This window comes from Schistocerca serialis, chromosome 7, assembly GCF_023864345.2.
Source record: "Schistocerca serialis cubense isolate TAMUIC-IGC-003099 chromosome 7, iqSchSeri2.2, whole genome shotgun sequence".
NCBI classification, from domain to species: Eukaryota; Metazoa; Arthropoda; class Insecta; order Orthoptera; family Acrididae; genus Schistocerca; species Schistocerca serialis.
In genome coordinates, this window is record NC_064644.1 from 427,442,754 (window position 1) to 427,469,174 (window position 26,421).

General features: G+C 43.1%; 1 protein-coding gene across 1 annotated transcript in view; it reads left to right on the forward strand.

Annotated features, from left to right (window-relative positions):
• The first annotated feature begins 3,654 nt into the window (after nt 1–3,654).
• Nucleotides 3,655–26,421, forward strand: part of LOC126412869 (protein polybromo-1) — a 325,260-nt gene continuing 302,493 nt past the window's right edge. The window contains 4 exon segments of the mRNA XM_050082745.1: nt 3,655–3,673; nt 3,879–3,994; nt 4,074–4,193; nt 5,373–5,498. Of these exon segments, the coding sequence (XP_049938702.1) occupies nt 3,884–3,994; nt 4,074–4,193; nt 5,373–5,498 (357 nt within the window). The 5' untranslated portion in view covers nt 3,655–3,673; nt 3,879–3,883.

Consider the following 26,421-nt stretch of genomic DNA (forward strand, 5'->3'; position numbering starts at 1 on the left):
GGGTGCGATGGGGAGGTTCCCTTGTTAGTATTTCATAAATAACTCTCCTTTAGCGCTTGGTGTGACACAAAACTCAAATATTTTTCTGGGCGTCTCCATCACAGTAAAGTTAAAACTATTCATATTTATTAAGTCTAAAAGCGAAATCTAGATTACTGCCATATGTAGGGTGATACTTGTGTACATAATATCTTTGTAATTATGATTCATCCAGTTTTTGTTTGCTTTTGGAATAAAGCGTTTCTTAGTGTATCATGTAGTGTTGTAAAACAATGAGAAGGGTAGCCTATAAGCTTCTGTCACATATTCGATATTCAGTTGGTAGCGTTTGTTGTATTCTTTTGCCACATGAATACTGTTAGTGTGCCGTATATTTTCCGCAGACACTAATACAAAGAAGAAAATTTTAACAGAAGAAGGTGTAGCATGCAACCAACTGTTTTTTACTTACAGTAGTTCTAATGGTGAATGATGAAAGCACTTTTAATATTTTGCTATATACCTGCTGAGTGCGCTTCTACCATGTCAAAATGAGATCTTAATGTGTTACTAGGCGTCTGACTGACTGTACATTTTAACTTCATCACTGAGTTTGTGATGGAAAATGTGAATAGCATCAGCTTCAAAGTTATTTAAAATATGGATGCCATGCGCAAAAACAATAAAGAATACATATTTTGACTACTTTCTTTCCCAAGTTAAATATGGTTTCACGTAGGCCTACTGTGGTAATTTGGTAGCAGCTAAGCGAGGGTTCAGAATGTGAAAAAAGGCACTAGAATTATAAAGGGTGTAAGCCAAGAAACGCTTATAAGCCCCAGTTTGAGCATAAGTATTCCACCTTTATCGTGTAATGCATTATGGAGACACTCTTTTTTTCAGAGCGTAATGGGTAAGGAATAGCGGACAATTTAAACAGTGACAGTCATCACCACAACAATGCTGTTTTGTTGTGATCTTCAATCCAAAGACTGCGTTGGTGCAGCTCTCCACACTGCTCTATTCCATGCCAGCCTCTTAATCCCTGAGTAACTGCTGCAACCTACATCATTTGGACCCTCTTCCTGTGTTCATGTCTTTAACGGTGTGAACTATATACAAAATAAGTAAATATGAAACAACAAACAAGAGATAACAAAGAAAGCAAGCGAAATGAGAATGAGCAGGCGATGACTTGGCAAGCATAGCACACGTCTTAGCACCTACTCTCACGATGGCAGAACACGACAGGCAGTTATTCTCTGAAGCCAGATGAATATGGCCATTTGATGTTAATTTTCGGTCTGAAATGTCAGCACAGCCAGGCGTATTACTGGCACAAGACGCTTCCGCCTTTCCTAAGATAGAGACTATGTGATAATTGCATTTCATATCCATGCAAATTGTTACACCAAAGTGTTTGTATGGCTTGAATGGTTCCAGTTGTTGACTAGTGACAATTACTTTGTCGCAAAGCAGTCCCCTCAGTATTTCCTTGGTGCTTTCCACGGTCCTTGACAAATCTTAAGCTCTTTCAAAGACGAGTTACAGACGTCTATTATTGTTACATCAGAAAGCTATGTAACCCAGATGCGTACTTACTAACGGAATACACACAAGTTGCGGTTATGGCCCACAGTATGGCCAGTACTACCTTAGGTAGACACTTCCTAAAAGGCTGCAGACGCTCATGCTCAGAAAAATCTCCTTTTCCGGTTTTGGCAAACGTCTGTGAATATTTCATGTAAGTAGAAACATTGCAAATTTGGGGAATTTATAGGTATTTTAATTACAGGCTTCACAAACCCGATACTTCTTTTGAAAAAGTTATACCGGTCTTCCTCATGACTAGCATATTCTATTCTAGGGCCAATAAAGATCCTCAAATATGGCGTATTGACACCCATTAAAGCACTGGATATATCGGGGTGAACAATCCGACATTCTAAATCCCAGTCGGAGGACAGTGCTGTATTAGGTAGCTTCTAAATTCATGAGAGCAAAGATTGGACATCAGAATCGAGCAACTACCAGAGTAATGTAAGTAAAAAGGATTTTTTTCCTTTGTTTTAGGAATAGATGTGCTCGCAGAGCGGTGGTAATGAAATTATGTATGTAAGATATGAGTTTATTTTACCTTAAGCTACTTTTGTTGATTTTATTTGCGAAACATGTAGAAAACCATACGTCATCCCAAGGAGCAGTTAGCTTTATAGAAGGATAAAATTAATAATACTTTATCGCAGCTTGTTAGTCATAACAAAATATTTGCAGGTCTTTTTTTTTAAATAACTTCTGAAGGATTTCTTTTAAAGCTTTGGAAATAGTCAATAAAATTGGGATCAGTTATATTTTTTGAGTACTCATGCAAGTCCCTCTAGTGCTGACATGAAATTTTTATGTCTGTTGTGTTCCATTTCAACTTTATTCCGCAATTGTTTACGAATGCATCTCTTACCGTAAATTTAACTGGATGTTCCTTATAAACCAGAAAATACGATATGGTAACACAGTTTAATTGTATTTGGCAAATTTAGAAAAGCAAAATTTGACTTACATGGAACGTAAGTGAATGTATCGTATCTCGAAATTCTCGTCTAATCACTTACTTAAAGTCAAATGTAAGCTAATACTTTTACTAGCTGTAATATTGTCTGCGCAAGGTATGTGCATTTGATGGCCTTAAGAGAATATTAAAAAGTGTAAATGCTCCATAGGGTTTAAACCAGGGCCTTCAGCGTGAGATTCAAAATGACGAATTGTTCAGCTTGTACTATACAGTGCTCTAAAACTGACAATCTGCAAAAAATAGCGGCGTCCTTCCCCCTACCAAACCTAGTTTTCCATTATGAAAGCGATTGTAATGTAGCCGAAACTTAGATTTCTCAATTTAAAGCGTATTTTATACAAGGACGCAGTACAACACCCAGAAAAATTTTAATCGTGAGTGCATATATACGTTTTTCTTTGTTTCAAGAAGTGCTCGCGGTACTAGTAGGCAAGTTTCGATATAACATTGTCACGGAATACTGCTGGAAAGCAGCAACGCAAAGAAAGTGGTATTAGTGCTGCTGACATTGTCTATTAGTGTTTGTCGCCAGTGTGCACGTATGTTGCTCATTGTCTGATCTGCATAATGCCTACACTAAATGTAAGGCTGAACACCGTAATTGATTTGCAGTCGTTTTTTTGTGGCGGTAGTTCCTAAGTATTTCGACTGCAAAGATGTATCTAGCTAAATGTTTAACATGTATTATTAGTTTATTACTGTAGTCAAAGACAATAAATCACCAACAAAATTTGAAAATCGTTTTATTAAAATTCGAAAATGAAACTGTATTAGGCTAGACCTTCTGAAGACACCAAAAGAAAAGCCTTTGTAGAGATACACATTAGTTTCGCATTGTTGATGTCAATTAATAATAGTACTAAAGCGTTTGTTTGTGGCACAATGGCGGAAATGAGAACACAGGGCTTGTTGCGTGTTGTTATAATCGAATGTGGGCTGTACTGATGAGAATTTAGCGATGTTGCAAAATAGATAATCGAGTATAATACAAGAAAACATTATCGCCATCTGAGTGCTTTAATTTTTTTGTGTATAAAGGTATCATCTGTGGTTCAGGCCATTGTAAATATATTTGTACACACAGTCTGCTATTTGTCTAGGCGATCTTTTGCAGCTTTTTATGTGGTAACGACCAATATTTTGAATATAGGAGCTGTTGTAAGTCGTAGCTTGTTGATTGAAAGTGGAGTGTGGTTTGAAATCACGTAGTAGTAGGTCATAGTAAAACCATTGTGTGTTTATTTGGTTATGAGTATGTGAGAAAAAACGTTGTTGGTGAAAATATCCCAGAATATGAACGAAAATTATACAGCATGTTTCTTATCCTCAGATCAAATGAGCAAACGGAGACGTACCTCATCCGTCCAAAGCCGAGGGCAGGACGACGATGGGGATCAAGAGCCAGCATCTCACGAACCGCATAGAAAACGGAAGAAATTAGATCCGGTTTGTGTTATTATTGGTACTTAAGTTTTGCGCTTTTTCTGTTGATTACTAAACTTATTTTTTCTTCATTTACGCTTAGGCGGAGATATGTCATCAACTGTATGACACAATAAGGAATCATAAGAAGGATGATGGCACACTTTTGTGCGATGCATTTATTAGGGTTCCTAAAAGAAGGCAGGAACCAGGTTATTATGAGGTTAGTTGATCACTATGAATTTGAATATTAAAAGTATTACAGTACTGATGTAAGTGGAAAACGATCATGTCTGACAGTACTTTTATGTCCTAATATGATGTTTTAAATATTCACTATGTCCAAATTGCCCATGAGCTATGGAACACTAGAATAGTTTCAGTAATACCCAATAATCTTCCATAAAAGTCCATACACTCAAGGTATCACAGTTGAGTTTTAGGAGCCTCTATTACCTTAAAATTTTCGGTCATAAAGTCATTTCATCTCCTAAACTTTTTTTCATAAAAGTTCAAGTATGTGTTTTCTGCTCTGTTTATATTCAATTTATTTTTATTTTCTACATCATAAAGGAGTGCGTAAAACATTTTATAACAACAATGCAAATGTTCATTAGGCATTCTTACACTACTGTTTACATTTCTGGTAAGTTACACTACCTAAACATCTTACCAGGTTTATGATATAGGATTAACAAACGTATATTTCAAGGAAATGTATTTTTGAGAAGTACTTTGCTTCAATTGGTTTCATAGCACTTTCAGAAAAGTTAGCAATATTCTTTTTTTGAAATTTGATAAAGATTTGTGCGTTGAAAGAGTACGAAGTTCAGTACCTTTTTTTACTCTTAGAGTCCATACTATAAACATTTAAAAAAAATCATGAATATCTGACGTTAGGAGGTCTAAATCTTTGATACTTTTGATGTGAGCTGATCCTTCTATACAGTTTTTTGGAATTTAGATTGTGGTGACAAGACTGACCTCTAGCATAGCTTGAGGTCTTTGTTGGTTGCAACATGACAAATTTGGGTGTGAGAAGCTGAAGCCATTGGATATGATGTCATGAGAATAACTGTAATTCTGTTTCTGGGGCACATATCCATATTGGATTTGGTTTGTACTTTTTTTTAAAAAAAGTGAGAGGTATCGGTAGATTCAGTTTTGTTGGTGGAGGAAAGGGTTTTTGGAATATATAAGAGAAAGGTTTCTTTTTTGTCTTCATTCTGCTAGTTACGAAGAACTTAACTGATGTTGATGTGGCAACAGGTTATTGTGTTGCATAAGGAACATATACTTGTAAATATATATATATATATATATATATATATATATATATATATATATATATATATAAAAATAATGTTTATATTTTATTAACAGAATATATTGTGTGTTTTAGGTTGTCACTAATCCTATTGACTTGCTGAAAGTTCAGCAGAAGCTAAAAACTGATGAATATGAAGATGTGGATGATTTAACGGCAGACATTCAGCTCATGGTCAACAATGCAAAGGCTTTCTATAAGGTACTTAGGGCTAATCAAATGCTATCTTTCTCAATTAGTTGCTGAAAATTAAAATATATGCTGAACTTACCACACTCACTGAGAGTCATGGCTATGAATTTGTGAAAAGTAATTAATTTCTGAACTCCAACCAACCACAGTTCCTCATTCAAATTCTAAGGAGGTAGTAAATATTTAGAAATTTTCAAAGAAGTGAAGGGTAAATGATTAATAAAAAAAAGGTCAAGAGAAACACTGACATTTGCAAGGAACCTAAATGGGGTAAAAGAATAACTTTGTGCACCATATTTAATGATAATCTTGTTTGCCGTAATTGACTTGTGTCAGGTGGTACAAAAAATATTTCAATTGAGGCATTCAGTGTAATAGTTGATTGCAGACAATCATTTTTTTCTTAATTCGGTATGTGTTGGATATATTAATTTTTGATGTTGCTTTCTAGTTTTGTAAGAAACCTGTGATTTGAAATTCAATGTTTTATGAGGTCTGTTCAACAAATTCCGAAACTTTGTTCACAAAATTATTCTACGCTTACCTTTACTTATTGTGCATGGTCTCTTTCAAAATATTCTCCTCCACAATTGGTACGTCGCCCCCAATGCAGTTTCCAGTTCTGGACGCAGTCTTGATACGCCTCTTGCAGGATCGTGTAAAGTGTTGTCTGCAGATTTTCTCTTATCTTGTCTGTCGTTGCAGACCTTTGCTATTTCAGTGGTGTTTCCAACTTTGAAAATAAATAAAGAAAAAAAGTCTGCAGGGGCCAGGCCTGGACAGTATGGAGGATGAGGCAGCACGGTGATTCTGTGTTTTGTGCAGTAGTCGTGCAACAACAGAGGTGAATATGCAGGTGCATTAATGTGGCGTGATAGCCATGAATTGTTTTACCACATTTCAGGCTGTTTCCTTCTCACATTTTCTCACAGGCATCGCAACACGTCCTGATAGTCGAAAGTACCATTAATTAACAGTTTGTCCATGTGGCACAAATTCATGATGAACTAATCCTTCAAAGTCAAAGAAAACTATTAGCATGGCTTTGATATTTCACCTGACTTGATGATCCTTACCCCCCTCCCCTTGGAGAACCTTTCCCGATTCACTGTGAAGATTGAACCTTGATCTCAGTATCATAACTATAGACCCATGTCTCATCACTGGTCATGATTCTCTTATAGAACATCTCGTTCTTATTTGCATGATCCAAAAACTTTTCTCAAATTGAGAGGCGAAGATCTTTCTGGTCTTTTTTCATGAGCTGTGCCATGAACTTGATGGCAACACGATGCATTCTGTGATGTTGTGACAGGAGTTCATGAGGTGATCAAACTGAAATGTAACATTCTTCTGCAATCTCTCTAACAGTCAGTCTTTGATTGGCATGCACGATTTTGTTGATGTCCCTGATGTTAGTTGTCAGTAGACCTTGAAGAGTGTCCTGAACAAGGGTTACCTTTACCTTACATACGGCCATTTTTAAACTGTGCGAACCATTCGTAACATGAGTATGGCGTAAGCACTCATCACTGCAGGCTTCCTGCATCATGTGGTGCATCTCTGTAAAGGTTTCATGCAAAATTTAATGTATACCCATTGCTCCTAACTCTGCCATCTCAAAATTTGCATGCCATCTCAAAATTTGCAGACTGTGTGACACAACGTTCTACTCTGTAGAGTGCTGAACAGTAATTAACAGACATACAACAATGAAACTCCCAGCAGCTACACATATAAACGCAGGTGTATGCAGGGATGCCAGTAGCATTTCACTCTGATGTATCATTGGCATGGAATTACGAATGTTCGGGAATTTTTTGAATAGATCTCTTGTGATTTCTGATTATTGCTTTTGTGAATAACGTCCAAGCACTGGGGAAAATGGACATTTTACTTATCTGCTGTATTTTGGTTTGGTTTTTAGTAAGTAAGTTAGTTAGGGCATGGTAACTGCAAAATAAGATGTTTTATAAATACTTTAAGTAAAGACTTTTCTTTTTGGAATCTCGAAACATTGAGCAGTCTATAAGTGAGTAAGTAAATAAAGATTGTAGAAGTTCTTCAGCTTTTAGATTATGACCTTAATCAGAGTTGATCAGTACAAAACATACATCAACACATCGACACATGTATTCACATGCACAGCTAATTTGGCCGTGCGAACTAAATTTTCCTGGTGCTACAAGTAGAGTGAGTCCCCTGCGGGTCCGGGGGTAAGAATAGGCCCGAGGTATTCCTGCCTGTTGTAAGAGGCCACTAAAACAACTTTCACATGTTTCTGCCTTTATGTGATGGTCCCCTGTAGGGTTTGACCTCCATCCTTCAAAATTCTCCCGAAGTGCAAGCCAATTGGGGAAGGGCGCCTTACGTGGTGCATCGTGTCCCTTGTGCATTGAGATCTTTAGCCCACTTTCTCGTTGTCGCCTTTCAGTCCCACTCATTCTCCATCTCTTGGCGAGGACACCTTCCTGGACGGGTTTTCCGTCATGCACTATGCAGTGTTGCTTCCTGTGTCGACGATGACCATGGACTTCTTTGCACCTGTTATCCAACTCGGTAGCCAATCCATTGTGGTGGGGCTGCCATGTACTCTGTTCGTTGTAGCCCCCCTGACCACACAGGGATCGCTCTGCTGATGCCTGCACTGTTAACTCCCGCCAGGGGGGTAGGTGCTTATCCCCCTGGGGCATCGGGACTCCTGGCAATGGCCATCCTGCCAGGTGGCCTTTGCTGCGGCTGGGTGGCGCCTGTGGGGAGGATTCCTGGTCGGAGTGGGTGGCATCAGGGCGGATGAGAGGGGATGAAGCGTAGTCCATCATCTCTTGTTGGTAGTGAAACACCAGCAGTCTCTAAGTGTTCACGAGCTCAATTCAATGCACAGAAGTACGACCCCAAATTGTTCCCCTCGCTGGCCACACCTTGGGAGGGTTCGAGAGCTGATGGGGAATCTTTCATGACGATGAAGCCTCAGTTTTTTGTTGAGCATTTAGAGGACAAGTTGGTGGAGGTGGAGGGATTGTCCAAAATGAGATCTGGGTCAGTCTTGATCAAAACAGCATCCTCTGTCCAGTCACGGGAGTTACTCGCTTGTGACAAGCTGGGGGATATTTCTGTAACCATCACGCCCCATAAGAGCTTAAATATGGTCCAGGGTATCATATTTCACAGGGACTTTCTATTGCAGTCTGGCGATGAGCTGTGCTCCAGTTTGGAGCGGCAAGGTGTACATTTTAACCTGTGTGTCCACCAGGGTCCAAAGGATAATCAGGTTGCCACCGGTGCCTTCATCTTGGACATCGAGGGTGGTACATTGCCCGAGAATGTCAAGGTGATGGTCTACCGTTGTGATGTAAAGCCCTATATCCTTCCCCCGATGAAGTGCTTTAAGTGCTGGAATCTCAGCCATATGTCTTCCCGCTGTACTTCCAGCATCACATGTCGAGATTGCGGACGCCCATCACATACCAATACTCCATGTGCCCTGCCTCCCATCTGTGTCAACTGCGGAGAGCACCATTTGCCTTGCTCGCCAGACTGCAGGATTCTCCAGAAAGAAAGGAAAATCATGGAGTACAAGACCCTGGACCGACTGACCTACACTGAGGCTAAGAGAAAATTTGAATGCCTGCATCCTCTACGTGTGACATCGTCTTACGTTGCTTCTACAACAGTTCTGGCACCATCAGCTCTGCCGTCCCCAGTCACTTCTCAGAGCCGGAAGACTACACCTATCCCCTTGCTGGTGGGGGGCATTTGCTTCCCTGTTGCTCCCGCGCCACCTACTTCAGGAGCAAACCAGCCCCCCCTCCCCGTCCCCCTCCCCCAAACCTTCGGGGATGTCCGTCCCCACTTCTAAGCTGGAGAAGCGTAAGTCTTCCCAGGTTTCTGCTACTGGCAAAGATGACACTACAAGCTCTGCATCTGAGGCTGGGGTGGAGATTCTGACGGCCGATGAGGACCTAGATCTTGCCAGACCCTCAGACACAATAGATATAGACTGCTCAGGCAATAAGTCGGTGGCAGCAAGTGACTCTGAGGTGTAATCTGCCTCATTGAATGTTCCATGCCTTTCCAGTCTCACATGTCATCACCCTCCAGTCGAATTGCGGCGGTTTTTTCCACCACCTGGCTGAGCTACGGCAACTGTTAAACTTTACACCTCCTATCTGCATTGCGCTCCAGGAAACCTGGTTCCTGGCAATGCGGACCCCTGCCCTCCTTGGCTACAAGGGATATTACGGGAACCATAGCGACTATAATCGAGTGTCAGGTGGAGTTTGCATTTACGTCCTAAACTCAGTTTGTAGTGACAATGTGCCCCTTCAAACCAGTCTTGAAGCAGTGGCTGTCAGAATAAGGGCGACACAGGAAATTACTCTCTGCAATGTGTATCTTCCTCCAGATGGTGCAGTACCCCTGGATGTATTAGCTGCACTGATTGATCAGCTCCCTAGTCTTTTCCTACTTTTGGGAGATTCTAATGCTCGTAACCCCTTGTGGGGCGGCACTGTGCTTACTGGCCAAGGCAAGGATGTCGAAACTTTACTGTCTCAGTTTGACCTCTGACACATTTCAGTGTGGCTCATGGTAGTTACTTGGCCATTGATTCATCACTTTGTAGCCCAGGACTTCTCCCATCTATCCACTGGAGAGCACATGACGATTTGTGAAGTGGTGACCACTTCTCCATCTTCCTGTCACTGCCCCAGCATCAGGGCCACAGACGCCTGCCCAGGTGGGCTTTAAACAAGGTGGACTGGGAAACTTTCACCTCTGCTGTTATCATTGAATCTCCTCCACACGTAACATCGATGTGATGGTTGAGCAGGTGGATACAATTGTTTCTGCGGCATAAAATGTGATCCCTCGCTCTTTAGGGTGCCTCCGGCGTAAGGCAGTCCCTTGGGGTCGCCGGAAGTTGCTGAAGCAATTAAGGAGCGTTGGTGAGCTCTACAGCGGCATAAGTGGCACCCTTCCCTGGAGAACCTCATAGCCTTTAAACGGCTCAGTGCCCACGTTCGCCAACTTAGCAAACGACGGAAGCAGGAGTGTTGGTCGAGATACGTCTTGACCATTGGGTGCCATATGTCACCTTCCCAAGTCTGGGCAAAGATCAAACATCTTCTCGGGTACCAGACCCCAACAAGCGTTCCTGGTGTTACCATAAATGGCGTGTTATCTACCGATGCAAACATGATTGCCCTGCACTTTGCTCGAGCCTCTGCGTCGGAGAATTACCCCCAGCCTTTCACACTCTCAAACAGCGGCTGGAAGGGAAAGTCCTCTCGTTCACTACACGTCACAGTGAACCATATAATGCCCCATTTACAGAGTGGGAGCTACTCAGTGCCCTTACACATTGCCTCGACACAGCTCCTAGGTCTTATCGGATCCACAGCCAGATGAAACATATCTCAGCTGACTACAAAGCGACATATCCTCATCATCTTCAGCTGGATCTGTCTCGATGGCGTCTTTCCATCCCAATGGTGCGAGAGCACCATCATTTCGGTACTCAAACCCGGTAAAAACCTGCTTGATGTGGATGGCTGTCGGCCCATCAGCCTTGCCAACGTTCTTTGTAAGCTGCTGGAACGTATGGTATGTTGGCGGTTGGGTTGGGTCGGGTCTTGGAGTCATGTCAGGGCGGCTTCCACCAGGGTCGCTCTACAACTGATAATCTTGTGTTCCTCGAGTCTGCCACCCGAACAGCCTTTTCCAGATGCCAACACCTGGTTGCTGTCTTTTATTTACTTACGTAAAGCATACAACAAGACTGACGACATCATATCCTTGCCACATTGTACATGTGTGGTCTCCGGGACCCACTCCTCATTTTTTATCCAAAACTTCCTGTCACTCTGTACTTTCCATGTCCAAGTTGGTGCCCCCCATAGTTCCATCCATATATAGGAGAATGGAGTCCCACAGGGCTCTGTATTGAGTGTGTGTCTATTTTCAGTGGCGATTAACGGTCTAGCAATAGCTGTCGGGCCCTCCGTCTCACCTTCTCTGTATGCAGATGACTTCTGCATTTCGTATTGCTGCTCCAGTACCGGAGTTGTTGAGCGTCACCTGCAGGGAGCCATCCACAAAGTGCATTCATTAGCTCTAGCCCATGGCTTCCAGTTTTCCGCCATGAAGACACGTGTCGTGCATTTCTTTCGGAATCGTACTGTTCATTTGGAACCAGCACTTTACCTTAATGACGATCCACTCACTGTTGTGAAGACATATCGATTCTTAGGTCTGGTTTTTGATGCTCATTTGTCTTGGCTTCCTCATCTTTGTCAGCTTAAACGGAAGTGTTGGCAGCACCTCAATGTCCTCCGCTGCCTGAGCAGCACCAACTGGGATGTGGATCGCACCATGCTGCTGCAGCTCTACAGAGCCCTCGTTCAATCCCGCCTTGACTATGGGAGTGTGATATGTGGTTCGGCAGCGCCCTCAGCATTGTGTTTGCTCGACCCATTGCACCATTGCGGAGTTTGACTAGCGACAGGAGCTTTTAGGAAGAATCCGGTGACAGGCGTACTGGTGGAGGCTGGAGTCCCTCCACTGCAGATCAGACATGCACAACTGCTCGTTGGTTACGTTGCACACGTTCATAGCTCTCCTGAACATCCTAATTACCATCTTCTTTTCCCAACCACGTCAGTTCACCTCCCGCAAGGGTGGCGCAGGTCAGGGCTAACGATTGCGGTTTGCTTGTGATTGCTTCTGTCTGAACTGTAGTCCTTCCCTTCATCACCTCTCCTCGAGGTTCATTCACTTACACCTCCGTGGTGCAGCTGTAGGCTGAAATTCCACCTGGATCTTTTGCATGGCCCTAAGGACTCAGTTAATCCTGTGGCTCTCCGCTGTCACTTCCTCTCGATTCTTGAATTGTTCCGGGCCTCGGAAGTGGTTTACACCGATGGCTTGATGGCTGATGGTAATGTTGGCTTCACCTTTGTCCACAGAGGCCATATTGAACAGCATTCCTGGTCTGGTGGCTGCAGTGTATTCACTGCAGAACTGGTGGCCATATCTCATGCACTTCAGTGCATCCATTGATGCCCCGAGCAATTGTTTCTTCTGTGTACTGACTCCTTGGGCAGCCTGCAAGCTATCGACCAATGCTACCCTCTCCATCCTTTTGTGGCATCCATCCAGGAGTCCGTGGATGCCCTGGATCAGTCCCGTCTTCCAGTGGTGTTTGTGTAAACCCCAGGACAAGTCGGCATCCCAGGCAATGAACTTGCCAACAGGCTGGCCAAACATTTGATGCGGAAAACGCTTGTGGAGATAGGCATCTCTGAAGCTGACCTGCGTTCTAACTTGCCTCAGGATTTTTCGGCTTTGGAAGACGGAATGGCACAACATTACGCACAATTAACTGCGTGTCATTAAGGAAACTACAAATGTGTGGAAGTCTCCCACGCGGGCCTCTTGCAGGGAATCAGTTGTTCTCTTCTGGCTCCCAATTGGCCATGCTTGGGTGACCCACGGTTACCTCTTGCGCCATCAAGACCCACCTCAGTGTCAGTGTGGCGCCCGGTTGACAGTGGCCCATATTCCAGTACGCTGTCCCACTTTGACTGCCCAGCAACGAAATCTTGGGTTAACGGACTCGTTGCCGCTCATTTTATCTGACAACGCCTCATTGGGTGATTTAATTTTACATTTTGTTCATGAGGGTAGGTTTTATCATTTGATCTACGTTTTAGCACATGTCCTTGGTCTGTCTGTGTCCTCCACCCTAGTGCTTTTAGGGTGGAGATTTTAATGTGTTGCAGAGTGGCTGGCTTTTCCTTTTTATTCTCGTGGTCGGCCAGCCACTGTGATTTGCTTTCTTGTTTTATTCTCTTCTTTTTCTAGCATCTCTCTGTTGTTTTCTCGTCCTCTTTTGTTCCTTCTAGTGTTTGTTGCCTTTCCTTCATTCTTGTGGTTTTTCCTTTCTTTCTGTTTTGTGTTGTATGTCTCATCTGTTTTAATCTCATACTTGTGGCATTGTTTTATTAGGAACAAGGGTGGTGGTGGTGGTTAGTGTTTAACGTCCCGTCGACAACGAGGTCATTAGAGACGGAGCGCAAGCTCGGGTGAGGGAAGGACTGGGAAGGAAATCGGCCGTGCCCTTTCAAAGGAACCATCCCGGCATTTGCCTGAAATGATTTAGGGAAATCACGGAAAACCTAAATCAGGATGGCCGGAGACGGGATTGAACCGTCGTCCTCCCGAATGCGAGTCCAGTGTGCTAACCACTGCGCCACCTCGCTCGGTGGGAACAAGGGACCGATGACCTCGTAGTTTGGTCCCTTGCCCTCTCTTTTAAACAAACCAACCAACCAACAAGTAGACTGAGTAGAGGGATTTTATAGAACTGGGTGGGTGAGAGTATAAAGGAGGGAGAGAAATGTGACTGAGGGCTGAAAGGGAGGGGCAGCAAAGAAATAGGACTAGAATGAGGCACTGGTGAGCTCGCCCTGATGCAGGGAAGGGGATTCTAAGTGAAATATAAGGTGAAGGAGTAGATTGGGATGGGAAAATAGAGCAGTGGAGGAGAGAGACTGTGCATGTAGAATGAGTGGTATGGGGTGCATGGTGTCTGGGCAGTTGGCAACCTCATGACACGCACTGTTGCCAACCTGTGCATGGGCTCTCTAGTGGAAATCTTTCTGTCCACATGAGATCCTAAATCCCTTGTCTGGTTCAGATTAAATTGATATCTTCATAATATAAACCCAGGGCCAAGATGCTGTATCTTCATTCCTCCGCTGTCTCCACACCTTCTCTTCGGCACAACATGCAACCTTCCTGGACATTGACCTCAATCTGTTTGGTAGCTTCCTAGAAACCACTGTTTGTATAAAGCATCCCTGGCATCAACACTTATCACAGTTTTTATGGCTGCGTCCCTTCCGTGCTAAAAAGTCTCTCCTATCCAGTCAAGCCACTTGTGGATGTTGCATCTACAACAGTGGCACAACCCTTTGCTCTGTGTGCTGAGGACTTATTAGTGGCTTCAAAGACAAGTGCTACCCTCCAAACATAACACACAAGCAGATCCATACCATATATACAAATATCCTTAATCTACCAGTCAGCCCTGTGGCATGAATATAACATCATCATTTCCCAGGGCTTTTGTTGCCTATATTGCACCCATAAATGAGGGTCTTCTTATCCACAGTCCTTCCTGTCACTTCGAAAGTGGTATTCCACAGGCCACACCATCTACACAGTATTGTGGTCTGCCCATGTGTGATACCTACTCCCTTCCTCGGGCCACATGGGCCATATCCCTGTGTAAGACCTTGGTGCAACATCTGTGCTACACCCTTCCCAGTCACATGTACATCCTATTCAGTTTTTTCATGGGCATATCCTACTCCCGAGGAAAAACTGCCTATGAAAGCAGTCATGTCCTATGACATCTCTGTTATAACCTTTGCACAGTGTTTTATCTGAGCATGAATGTCACTCTGATGGCCAACAACACTATGGAAAGTATAGATTGCTACTTGTCCCATAGAGGAGTCATTGAGTTGCAGACAGGCACAATGAAGAAGAATGCTAAAATATTTCAGCTCTTGGATGAAGTCCTTCGCCAGAAGTAGAAAACGAACGCCCCCTGCCGCCCCCGCCCCACACACACACACACACACACACACACACACTCAGTGCCCAGCGACATTGTTTAATTTACTGTTGACCCGTGGAGATGGCTACCACCAATGGTGACCAAAAGCAGAGTTACCACTCAGTGGCAGAATATGCTGTCAAGCATAGGTGGTTTGACATTTGTGACTACTTCATAAACTATGCAACTAGATCATCTCCCAGCCTTCCTGTTTCCCTGTTCCAAATCTTCTTCCTTTTCTCCCCACCTCCCCTCCTCCCACCTGTTGTCTGCTCCTCTGAATTACTTGGTTAAGAATGTTTCTTTGCAACATATCCTTTGGTCGTTCACTCCTGCTGGCTGGCTTCATCCTCCCCTATGCCCTTGTTTTCGTTCTTTACGTGGTTTTTTACCACTCGATGTTTCCACTATATGATGAGTGGTTACTTTGACTGTCTCTATTGCTTGTATTGCACTTAGGATTTTCTGGTATAATTTTTTTGTTAGAATTTTGTGCTGGACTGAGGCAGGTTACAGAAGATTTAGGTTCACTATGTAAAGGCTTTACTAAGGAAGATTCCGTGGTTATTGTGGGTGGGCCAGGCAACAGTATTGACAGAGATCCGTGATACAGCATAGAGTGTGACCTGGCAAAGATTGCATCAACATCGAGTCATACCAGTGTTGGGTTTGTGTCGGTTCTGGAGCGCCACGACCAACCTCATTTGAGCTCTTAGCTCTTCTGTCAAGAGAGTTAATTTGGAGTTGGAATGGCTACTTGGATCTGGTGCAGGGTCACACATTGGTGTGGTTCCTGTTGATTCACTCTGTAGGTGGGACTATACTAGACATGGCCTACACCTCAACAAGAAAGGGAAGGGTAAACTGGCTGGGCTGATAGCAGGAAACTTAAAGGGGGGAAGGAACTACATCTCATGGTGGAAACTCTTTTTAGTGTAAGATCAGTGTCCAGTGGGAAACTCAGCCAGGCAAGTACTAAAGATGTTAAAAAAGTTCAAGATACTCACAAAAGTAAAGTGAAAAATAATGTTGGTATATTTCATCAAAATATTGGGGGATTGAAGAATAAAATTGATGAGCTTCTGCTTTGTTTAGAAGATATAGAAACTGAGAATGTAATAGATGTACTATGCCTGTCTGAGCATCACATTGTCACTGATATGCAAAAGGTTAGCATCAGTGGGTACAAATTAGCTGCACATGTAAGTAGAGATAATATGATGAGAGGAGGAGTTGCCATATATGTCAAAAGCTTCCACAGTGTAAAAAATTTAGAAACTAAAAATTTTTGTGCAGAGCAACATATGGAACCATGTGCCACTGAACTTAAACTAAATGATGGCACTTTCATAATTGTAACAGTGTATAGGTCCCCCTCAGGGAACTTCCAGCTATTTCTAGAAAACTTGGATGCTTTGTTGTGCTATCTGTCAGACAGGGGGAAGCAAATTATCATTTGTGGGGATTTCAATGTTAACTCCCTGAAAGAGTGTAATAGGAAGAATGACCTTGTATTACTCAGTTCTTTCAATTTGAGCTCCGTCATTGATTTTCCTACTCGGATAACAAAGAACAGCAGTACATTAATAGATAACTTTTTTATAGACCAAGATAAGTTCAAGGACATAAATGCTTATCCTGTTGAGAATGGTCTTTCAGATCATGGTGCACAGCTAGTTACAGTACATGACATAGCTCCATGCAGTATATCAAATCAGACTTTCAAAGCAGTGCGTTCAATTAACAATATAAATATTGCAAACTTTAGGGAAAGCTTACAGCAAATAGACTGGGATGAAGTGTATAAGGAACCTGATGCAAACTTGAAATATAACTTATTTCACGATACATTTTTAAGGGTATTTGAAAATTGTTTTCCCAAGAAAATAGTCAAACATAATTCCAAGAAAACATATAAAAAACCATGGCTAACTAAAGGAATAAGAATATCTTGCAACCGTAAAAGAGAACTGTATCTAACAGCAAGAGGGAGTACTGACCCCGAAATTGTTCAATATTATAAAAACTATTGTGCGGTACTAAGAAAAGTTATTAAAAAGTCCAGAAGCATGTGTATCATGTCTGAGATCAGTAACTCTCATAATAAAATTAAAGCAATTTGGAATATTATTGAAAGGGAAACAGGGCAACCAAGAGCACAGGAAGACTTTAGTGCCATAAAACTGAATGACAAGTGTACTAACAAACAATCAGAAATTGAAAATATTTTCAATAATCATTTTTTGAATGTTGTGGAGAAAATAGGATCTAGATCTTCACTAGAAGAGGCAAGGCTACTAATAGAAGAGGCCATACCTGTGCAGTTTGAAACAACTGTAATTCCACCAACCTCTCCCTCTGAAATCAGTAAAATAATAAACTCACTGAAAAGTAAAAGCTCTTACGGAATTGATGGCATTTCCAGCAAGGTACTTAAAGCTTGTTCCCCACAGATAAGTAGGATTCTCAGCCACGTATGTAATAGCTCTTTGGAGCAGGGTGTTTTCCCCGCTAGACTGAAATATGCCATTGTAAAACCATTGCATTAAAAGGGGGATACGTCGGATGTGAATAACTACCACCCAATCTCTCTTCTGACAGCTCTATCAAAAATTTTTGAGAAAGTAATGTATTCAAGAGTAGCCTCCCATATTTGTAACAATAAAGTACTAACAAAATGTCAGTTCAGTTTTCAGAAAGGCTTTTCAACAGAAAATGCTATATACGCTTTCACTGATCAAATATTAAATGCTCTGAATAATCGGACATCACCCATTGGTATTTTTGTGATCTCTCAAAGGCCTTTGATTGTGTAAATCATGGAATTCTTTTAGATAAGCTAAATCATTATGGTTTGAGTGGGGCAGTGCACAAATGGTTTAATTCATACTTAACTGGAAGAATGCAGAAAGTTGAAATAAGTGGTTCATGTAATGTTAAAACAACAGCTGATTCCTCAAACTGGGGGGCTATCAAGTACGGGGTCCCACAGGGTTCGGTCTTAGGTCCTTTACTGTTCTTGATATACGTTAATGACTTACCATTCCACATTGATGAATATGTAAAGTTAGTTCTTTTTGCTGATGGTACAAGTATAGTAATAACATCCAAAAACCAAGAACTAAGTGATGTAATTGTAAATGATGTTTTTCACAAAATTATTAAGTGGTTCTCAGCAAACGGACTCTCTTTAAATTTTGATAAAACACAGTACATACAGTTCCGTACAGTAAATGGCACAACTCCAGTAATAAATATAGACTTTGAACAGAAGTCTTTAGCTAAGGTAGAATTTTCAAAATTTTTAGGTGTGTCCATTGATGAGAGGTTAAACTGGAAGCAACACATTGATGGTCTGCTGAAACGTCTGAGTTCAGCTACGTATGCTATTAGGGTTATTGCAAATTTTGGTGATAAGAATGTCAGTAAATTAGCTTACTACGCCTACTTTCATTCACTGCTTTCGTATGGCATCATATTCTGGGGTAATTCATTGTTGAGTAGAAAAGTATTCATTGCTCAAAAACGTGTAATCAGAATAATTGCTGGAGCACACCCACAGTCATCCTGCAGACATCTATTTAAGGATCTATGGATCCTCGCAGTAACCTCACAGTATATATATTCACTTATGAAATTTGTTGTTAATAATCCGGCCCAGTTCAAAAGTAATAGCAGTGTGCATAGCTATAACACCAGGAGAAAGGATGATCTTCACTATGCAGGGTTAAATCTGACTTTGGCACAGAAAGGGGTAAATTATGCTGCCACAAAAGTCTTTGGTCACCTACCAAACAGCATCAAAAGCCTGACAGATAGCCAACTAACATTTAAAAATAAGTTAAAAGAATTTCTAGATGACAACTCCTTCTACTCATTGGCTGAATTTTTAGATATAAATTAAGGGGGGGAAAAAGAAAACCCTTAAACATTAGTGTCATGCAAATTTTGTGTAATGTAATATCTTGTACAGACATCTTTTATTAACCGACACGTTCCACATCATTACGAAGTGTCGTATTCATGATCTATGGAACAAGTATTAATCTAATCTAATCTAGTTTAAATTACAAATACAATCTATTGTCATATAAAGAATCAGTTTTCAAAACCGCACACAATCGGTAATCTTAATCACATTGTTCTGTGTAACGCTGATATTTGCAACTTAAATCTCTCTCAGATGGTTGATTATAAATTTTCTTTCTGTAATGATACAATAACCAGATTGTGTATAATATTCGGTCACTTTTTGAAATGTGACACTAGTTTCTAGTTATGATGTTGGTTTACCTTTTGTGCATTAGACACAAATTCGACTGGAAAAAAGACAGACAGACAGAGAGAGAGAGAGAGAGAGAGAGAGAGAGAGAGAGAGAGAGAGAGAGAGAGAATAACAGATATCAGATCTGCATGCCTGTCACTTTCGGTTTGATAACTATTTCGTTGTTTAATGACCTGCCTGGATAGCTGAATATGTTAAACTGCCCGCTTCCAGGACATGGGAAGACATGATTAGATTAGATTAGATTTGGCCGCCGATTGAATCTGCGGTGTGGATTAATGATGGGAGCCGGTGTCCTGGTTGGCTTGGATGTGGTTTTTAGGCAGTTTTCTGCATTTATTTAGAGAAATACTCTGATACGTGTTGCACAAATGTAATGCCACATTTGGCAATGTGGTTACACTAGATGCAGGCAGAAGAGGTACATAGATTCCTCTCTGGGTGGGGGGAGGTGGCGGATAAGGAAGCTTTAAAATGCCATTCGGATTGGTGACCCTATTGTAATAATAGTCTGTATATGGATATGAGTGGTTCCCTGTAAATGAAAATGCCATTTCACTCTTGACCTGGCATTGGCTGGACAAAGAGTACAGAACAAGAACAAAGGATCTTATTGTAAAAAATACCTTGTTTTATTAACAATAATGACAGTCTTGCTCAGTAAATGAGAAAAGATCAAGATCACTTTGTTAATGTTGTCATTTCACTTGTGAGAAAGAGAGACCTTTCAGTACAATTTGTGCACATACTTGTTTAATGGTGATGGTGATGTTTATATAGAATTAAAGTAAGAATTAACCAATAGCTGGAGCAAGAAGAACTAAGATTATTAATATTGGGCTCATTTATTGGTTTTGTTGGACTTGGTTCTGGCATTCCTATAGACTGAGCCGACTAAATCAAATTGACATGGATTGTCTGAAACTTTGGGATAAAATTTTATTTCTTATGTGACAAAAAGAAATAAATTGAAATGCGAATGTAACAGACAACAAATTCGTAATGTTTTAAACCTGGGACATCAACTTCTAACAAAATGGGGAGAAACAACATTATTTAGTCTCGTGTCAGAAATGTACACGTACTTTTAAAACATAAACTTTCATGGCCAGAATTGTCACACTTAATAAAATATTCTGGGCTATTATGCCGTGGTCAAATGGATTCCACCGAGCGAGGTGGCGCAGTGGTTAGCACACTGGACTCGCATTCGGGAGGACGACGGTTCAATCCCGTCTCCGGCCATCCTGATTTAGGTTTTCCGTGATTTCCCTAAATCGTTTCAGGCAAATGCCGGGATGGTTCCTTTGAAAGGGCGCGGCCGATTTCCTTCCCAATCCTTCCCTAACCCGAGCTTGCGCTCCGTCTCTAATGACCTCGTTGTCGACGGGACGTTAAACACTAACCACCACCTCAAATGGATTCCACTTTAAAACCTGACGTTTTGTCCCCATCTGTGGAGGACAATTTCAGGTGGGATTGTAGCTTTGCTGAATGTCCGCAACAAACTGTTGCCTCATCAGGAAAGAGGGAAGGAGAGGGGAAGACGAAAGGAAGTGGGTTTTAAGGGAGAGGGTAAGGAGTCATTCCAATCCCGGGAGCGGAAAGACTTACCTTAGGGGGAAAAAAGGACAGGTATACACTCGCGTGCACACACACACATATCCATCCACACATACAGACACAAGCAGACATATTTAAAGACAAAGAGTTTGGGCAGAGATGTCAGTCGAGGCAGAAGTGTAGAGGCAAAGAAGTTGTTGAAAGACAGGTGAGGTATGAGTGGCGGCAACTTGAAATTAGCGGAGATTGAGGCCTGGCGGATGACGAGAAGAGAGGATATACTGAAGGGCAAGTTCCCATCTCCGGAGTTCGGATAGGTTGGTGTTGGTGGGAAGTATCCAGATAACCCGGACGGTGTAACACTGTGCCAAGATGTGCTGGCTGTGCACCAAGGCATGTTTAGCCACAGGGTGATCCTCATTACCAACAAACACTGTCTGCCTGTGTCCATTCATGCGAATGGACAGTTTGTTGCTGGTCATTCCCACATAGAATGCATCACAGTGTAGGCAGGTCAGTTGGTAAATCACGTGGGTGCTTTCACACGTGGCTCTGCCTTTGATCGTGTACACCTTCCGGGTTACAGGACTGGAGTAGGCAGTGGTGGGAGGGTGCATGGGACAGGTTTTGCATTGGGGGCGGTTACAAGGATAGGAGCCAGAGGGTAGGGAAGGTGGTTTGGGGATTTCATAGGGATGAACTAACAGGTTACGAAGGTTAGGTGGACGGCGGAAAGACACTCTTGGCGGAGTGGGGAGGATTTCGTGAAGGATGGATCTCATTTCAGGGCAGGATTTGAGGAAGTCGTATCCCTGCTGGAGAGCCACATTCAGAATCTGATCCAGTCCCGGAAAGTATCCTGTCACAAGTGGGGCACTTTTGTGGTTCTTCTATGGGAGGTTCTGGGTTTGAGAGGATGAGGAAGTGGCTCTGGTTATTTGCTTCTGTACCAGGTCGGGAGGGTAGTTGCGGGATGCGAAAGCTGTTGTCAGGTTGTTGGTGTAATGCTTCAGGGATTCCGGACTGGAGCAGATTCGTTTGCCACGAAGACCTAGGCTGTAGGGAAGGGACCGTTTGATGTGGAATGGGTGGCAGCTGTCGTAATGGAGGTACTGTTGCTTGTTGGTGGGTTTGATGTGGACGGACGTGTGAAGCTGGCCATTGGACAGGTGGAGGTCAACATCAAGGAAAGTGGCATGGGATTTGGAGTAGGACCAGGTGAATCTGATGGAACCAAAGAAGTTGAGGTTGGAGAGGAAATTCTGGAGTTCTTCTTCACTGTGAGTCCAGATCATGAAGATGTCATCAATAAATCTGTACCAAACTTTGGGTTGGGAGGCCTGGGTAACCAAGAAGGCTTTCGCTAAGCGACCCATGAATAGGTTGGCGTACGAAGGGGCCATCCTGGTACCCATGGCTGTTCCCTTTAATTGTTGGTATGTCTGGCCTTCAAAAGTGAAGAAGTTGTGGGTCAGGATGAAGCTGGCTAAGGTAATGAGGAAAGAGGTTTTAGGTAGGGTGGCAGGTGATCGGCGTGAAAGGAAGTGCTCCATCGCAGCGAGGCCCTGGACATGCGGGATATTTGTGTATAAGGAAGTGGCATCAATGGTTACAAGGATGGTTTCCGGGGGTAACGGATTGGGTAAGGATTCCAGGCATTCGAGAAAGTGGTTGGTGTCTTTGATGAAGGATGGGAGACTGCACGTAATGGGTTGAAGGTGTTGATGTACGTAGGCAGAGATACGTTCTGTGGGGGCTTGGTAACCAGCTACAATGGGGCGGCCGGGATGATTGGGTTCGTGAATTTTAGGAAGAAGGTAGAAGGTAGGGGTGCGGTGTGTCGGTGGGGTCAGGAGGTTGATGGAGTCAGGTGAAAGGTTTTGTAGGGGGCCTAAGGTTCTGAGGATTCCTTGAAGCTCCGCCTGGACATCAGGAATGGGATTACCTTGGCAAACTTTGTATGTGGTGTTGTCTGAAAGCTGACGCAGTCCCTCAGCCACATACTCCCGACTATCAAGTACCACGGTCGTGGAACCCTTGTCCGCCGGATGAATGACGATGGACCTGTCAGCCTTCAGATCACGGATAGCCTGGGCTTCAGCAGTGGTGATGTTGGGAGTAGGATTAAGGTTTTTTAAGAAGGATTGAGAGGCAAGGCTGGAAGTCAGAAATTCCTGGAAGGTTTGGAGAGGGTGATTTTGAGGAAGAGGAGGTGGGTCCCGCTGTGACGGAGGACGGAACTGTTCCAGGCAGGGTTCAATTTGGATAGTGTCTTGGGGAGTTGGATCATTAGGGGTAGGATTAGGATCATTTTTCTTTGTGGCAAAGTGATACTTCCAGCAGAGAGTACGAGTGTAGGACAGTAAATCTTTGATGAGGGCTGTTTGGTTGAATCTGGGAGTGGGGCTGAAGGTGAGGCCTTTGGATAGGACAGAGGTTTTGGATTGGGAGAGAGGTTTGGAGTAAAGGTTAACTACTGAATTAGGGTGTTGTGGTGCCAGATTGTGTTGATTGGAATTTTGAGGTTTTGGAGGGAGTGGAGCTGGAAGTGGGAGACTGAGTAGATGGGAGAGACTGGGTTTGTGTGCAATGAGAGGTGGTTGAGGTTTGCTGGAAAGGTTGTGAAGGGTGAGTGAGTTGCCTTTCCGGAGGTGGGAAACCAGGAGATTGGATAGTTTTTTGAGGTGAAGGGTGGCATGCTGTTCTAATTTGCGGTTGGCCTGTAGGAGGATGCTCTGAATAGCACTTCCTTTCACGCCGATCACCTGCCACCCTACCTAAAACCTCTTTCCTCATTACCTTAGCCAGCTTCATCCTGACCCACAACTTCTTCACTTTTGAAGGCCAGACATACCAACAATTAATGGGAACAGCCATGGGTACCAGGATGGCCCCTTCGTACGCCAACCTATTCATGGGTCGCTTAGAGGAAGCCTTCTTGGTTACCCAGGCCTGCCAACCCAAAGTTTGGTACAGATTTATTGATGACATCTTCATGATCTGGACTCACAGTGAAGAAGAACTCCAGAATTTCCTCTCCAACCTCAACTCCTTTGGTTCCATCAGATTCATCTGGTCCTACTCCAAATCCCATGCCACTTTCCTTGATGTTGACCTCCACCTGTCCAATGGCCAGCTTCACAAGTCCATCCACATCAAACCCACCAACAAGCAACAGTACCTCCATTACGACAGCTGCCACCCATTCCACATCAAACGGTCCCTTCCCTACAGCCTAGGTCTTCGTGGCAAACGAATCTGCTCCAGTCCGGAATCCCTGAAGCATTACACCAACAACCTGACAACAGCTTTCGCATCCCGCAACTACCCTCCCGACCTGGTACAGAAGCAAATAACCAGAGCCACTTCCTCATCCTCTCAAACCCAGAACCTCCCACAGAAGAACCACAAAAGTGCCCCACTTGTGACAGGATACTTCCGGGACTGGATCAGATTCTGAATGTGGCTCTCCAGCAGGGATACGACTTCCTCAAATCCTGCCCTGAAATGAGATCCATCCCTCATGAAATCCTCCCCACTCCACCAAGAGTGTCTTTCCGCCGTCCACCTAACCTTCGTAACCTGTTAGTTCATCAATAACCTTCGTAACCTGTTAGTTCATCCCTATGAAATCCCCAAACCACCTTCCCTACCCTCTGGCTCCTACCCTTGTAACCGCCCCCGGTGTAAAACCTGTCCCATGCACCCTCCCACCACCACCTACTCCAGTCCTGTAACCCGGAAGGTGTACATGATCAAAGGCAGAGCCACGTGTGAAAGCACCCACGTGATCTACCTACTGACCTGCCTACACTGTGACGCATTCTATGTGGGAATGACCAGCAACAAACTGTCCATTCGCATGAATGGACAAGGCAGACAGTGTTTGTTGGTAATAAGGATCACTCTGTGGCTAAACATGCCTTGGTGCACGGCCAGCACATCTTGGCACAGTGTTACACCGTCCGGGTTATCTGGATACTTCCCACTAACACCAACCTTTCCGAACTCCGGAGATGGGAACTTGCTCTTCAATATATCCTCTCTTCCTGTTATCCACCAGGCCTCAATCTCCACTAATTTCAAGTTGCCGCCACTCATACATCACCTGTCATTCAACAACATCTTTGCCTCCGCACTTCTGCCTCGACTGACATCTCTGCCCAAACTCTTTGTCTTTAAATATGTTTGCTTGTGTCTGTATATGTATGGATGGATATGTGTGTGCGTGCGAGTGTATACCCGTCCTTTTTTCCCCCTAAGGTAAGTCTTTCCGCTCCCGGGATTGGAATGACTCCTTACCCTCTCCCTTAAAACCCACATCCTTTCGTCTTTCCCTCTCCTTCCCTCTTTCCTGATGAGGCAACAGTTTGTTACGAAAGCTGCTTCCAGTGCATTTTCTGCTCCTTGATAAAGGAGGCTGGACATGGCATTGAAGCAGATGATGAACAGTCTGTTTTTCTTCTGAGCTGCACTGAATATCATTTTGATTAGTGTAGCCCTTTCTTGGCAAGTAAAAATTTGCTCTGCCTCTTCAGATCTCAGTCAGTTCATAGCCAGGAGGTAGGGTTTCTGAAACTGTACTCCATCCAGGAGGAAGTAGGTTGTAGCCCTCCATAGTTGCAACCTAGCTTTTTCAGCAGTGGTTCCAAGTTTCATTGACATTCTTAGGAAACTCCTCCTTGATTTCAGTCCAGTCATTGCAGGTGCAGTTTGTGCCCATACAGAGGATGGATTCTCTCTTGCTTCACTTCCTTTTTTTCCTGATTCATATGTTTATATTTGAACAGGTGGTGGCACTATTCCTGCGAAGTTGTAAAGCCATTCGACTTGAGTGCAAACACTCTGTTATGATTCTGCAGGTGTCATTGAGAGCTAAGTCCATTTGTGCAGCATGCGTTGAATTATACAAACTGGGCATGCATACTCTGCCGCAGAATAGCGTAGTATCATTACAGAAGTTCATAGTACTTCAGGTTGACTACCCTACCATGATCCGGCCAGTTTCTGTAGATTGCCCCTGGCGAAAACTTAGGACTTGCAGTTCATGCAGTGTCTCATGGAAGTAAGAGATCTACCAGGTATCACTCTCCATACAGAGGAGTCATTGAGTCACAGAGAGGCACATTGGAGACCGGTATACCTTTAGCTTTCGGTCAAAAGGCCTTCTTCCAAAATAGACCCCATGTGTGTTTTCTATTTTGGAAGATAGCGCTTTGCTGAAAGATAAATGTATAACAGTCTTTTTGTTGTGGCTGCCTATGACTCAGTGTCTCTTCTATTTGATGAGTAGCAATCAGTTGTTTTCATAATATTGTTATTCCATTCTGGATTTCCCACTATTTGAAAACAGGGTGAAGTAGTCAAAGCAAACTTGACAGGAAAGGGAGCAGAGCCAGGATTGCCAGTTTCTTTCTCATTTTGGTGTTTCTCCATTTGACTTGTGGTGACTCACTTTT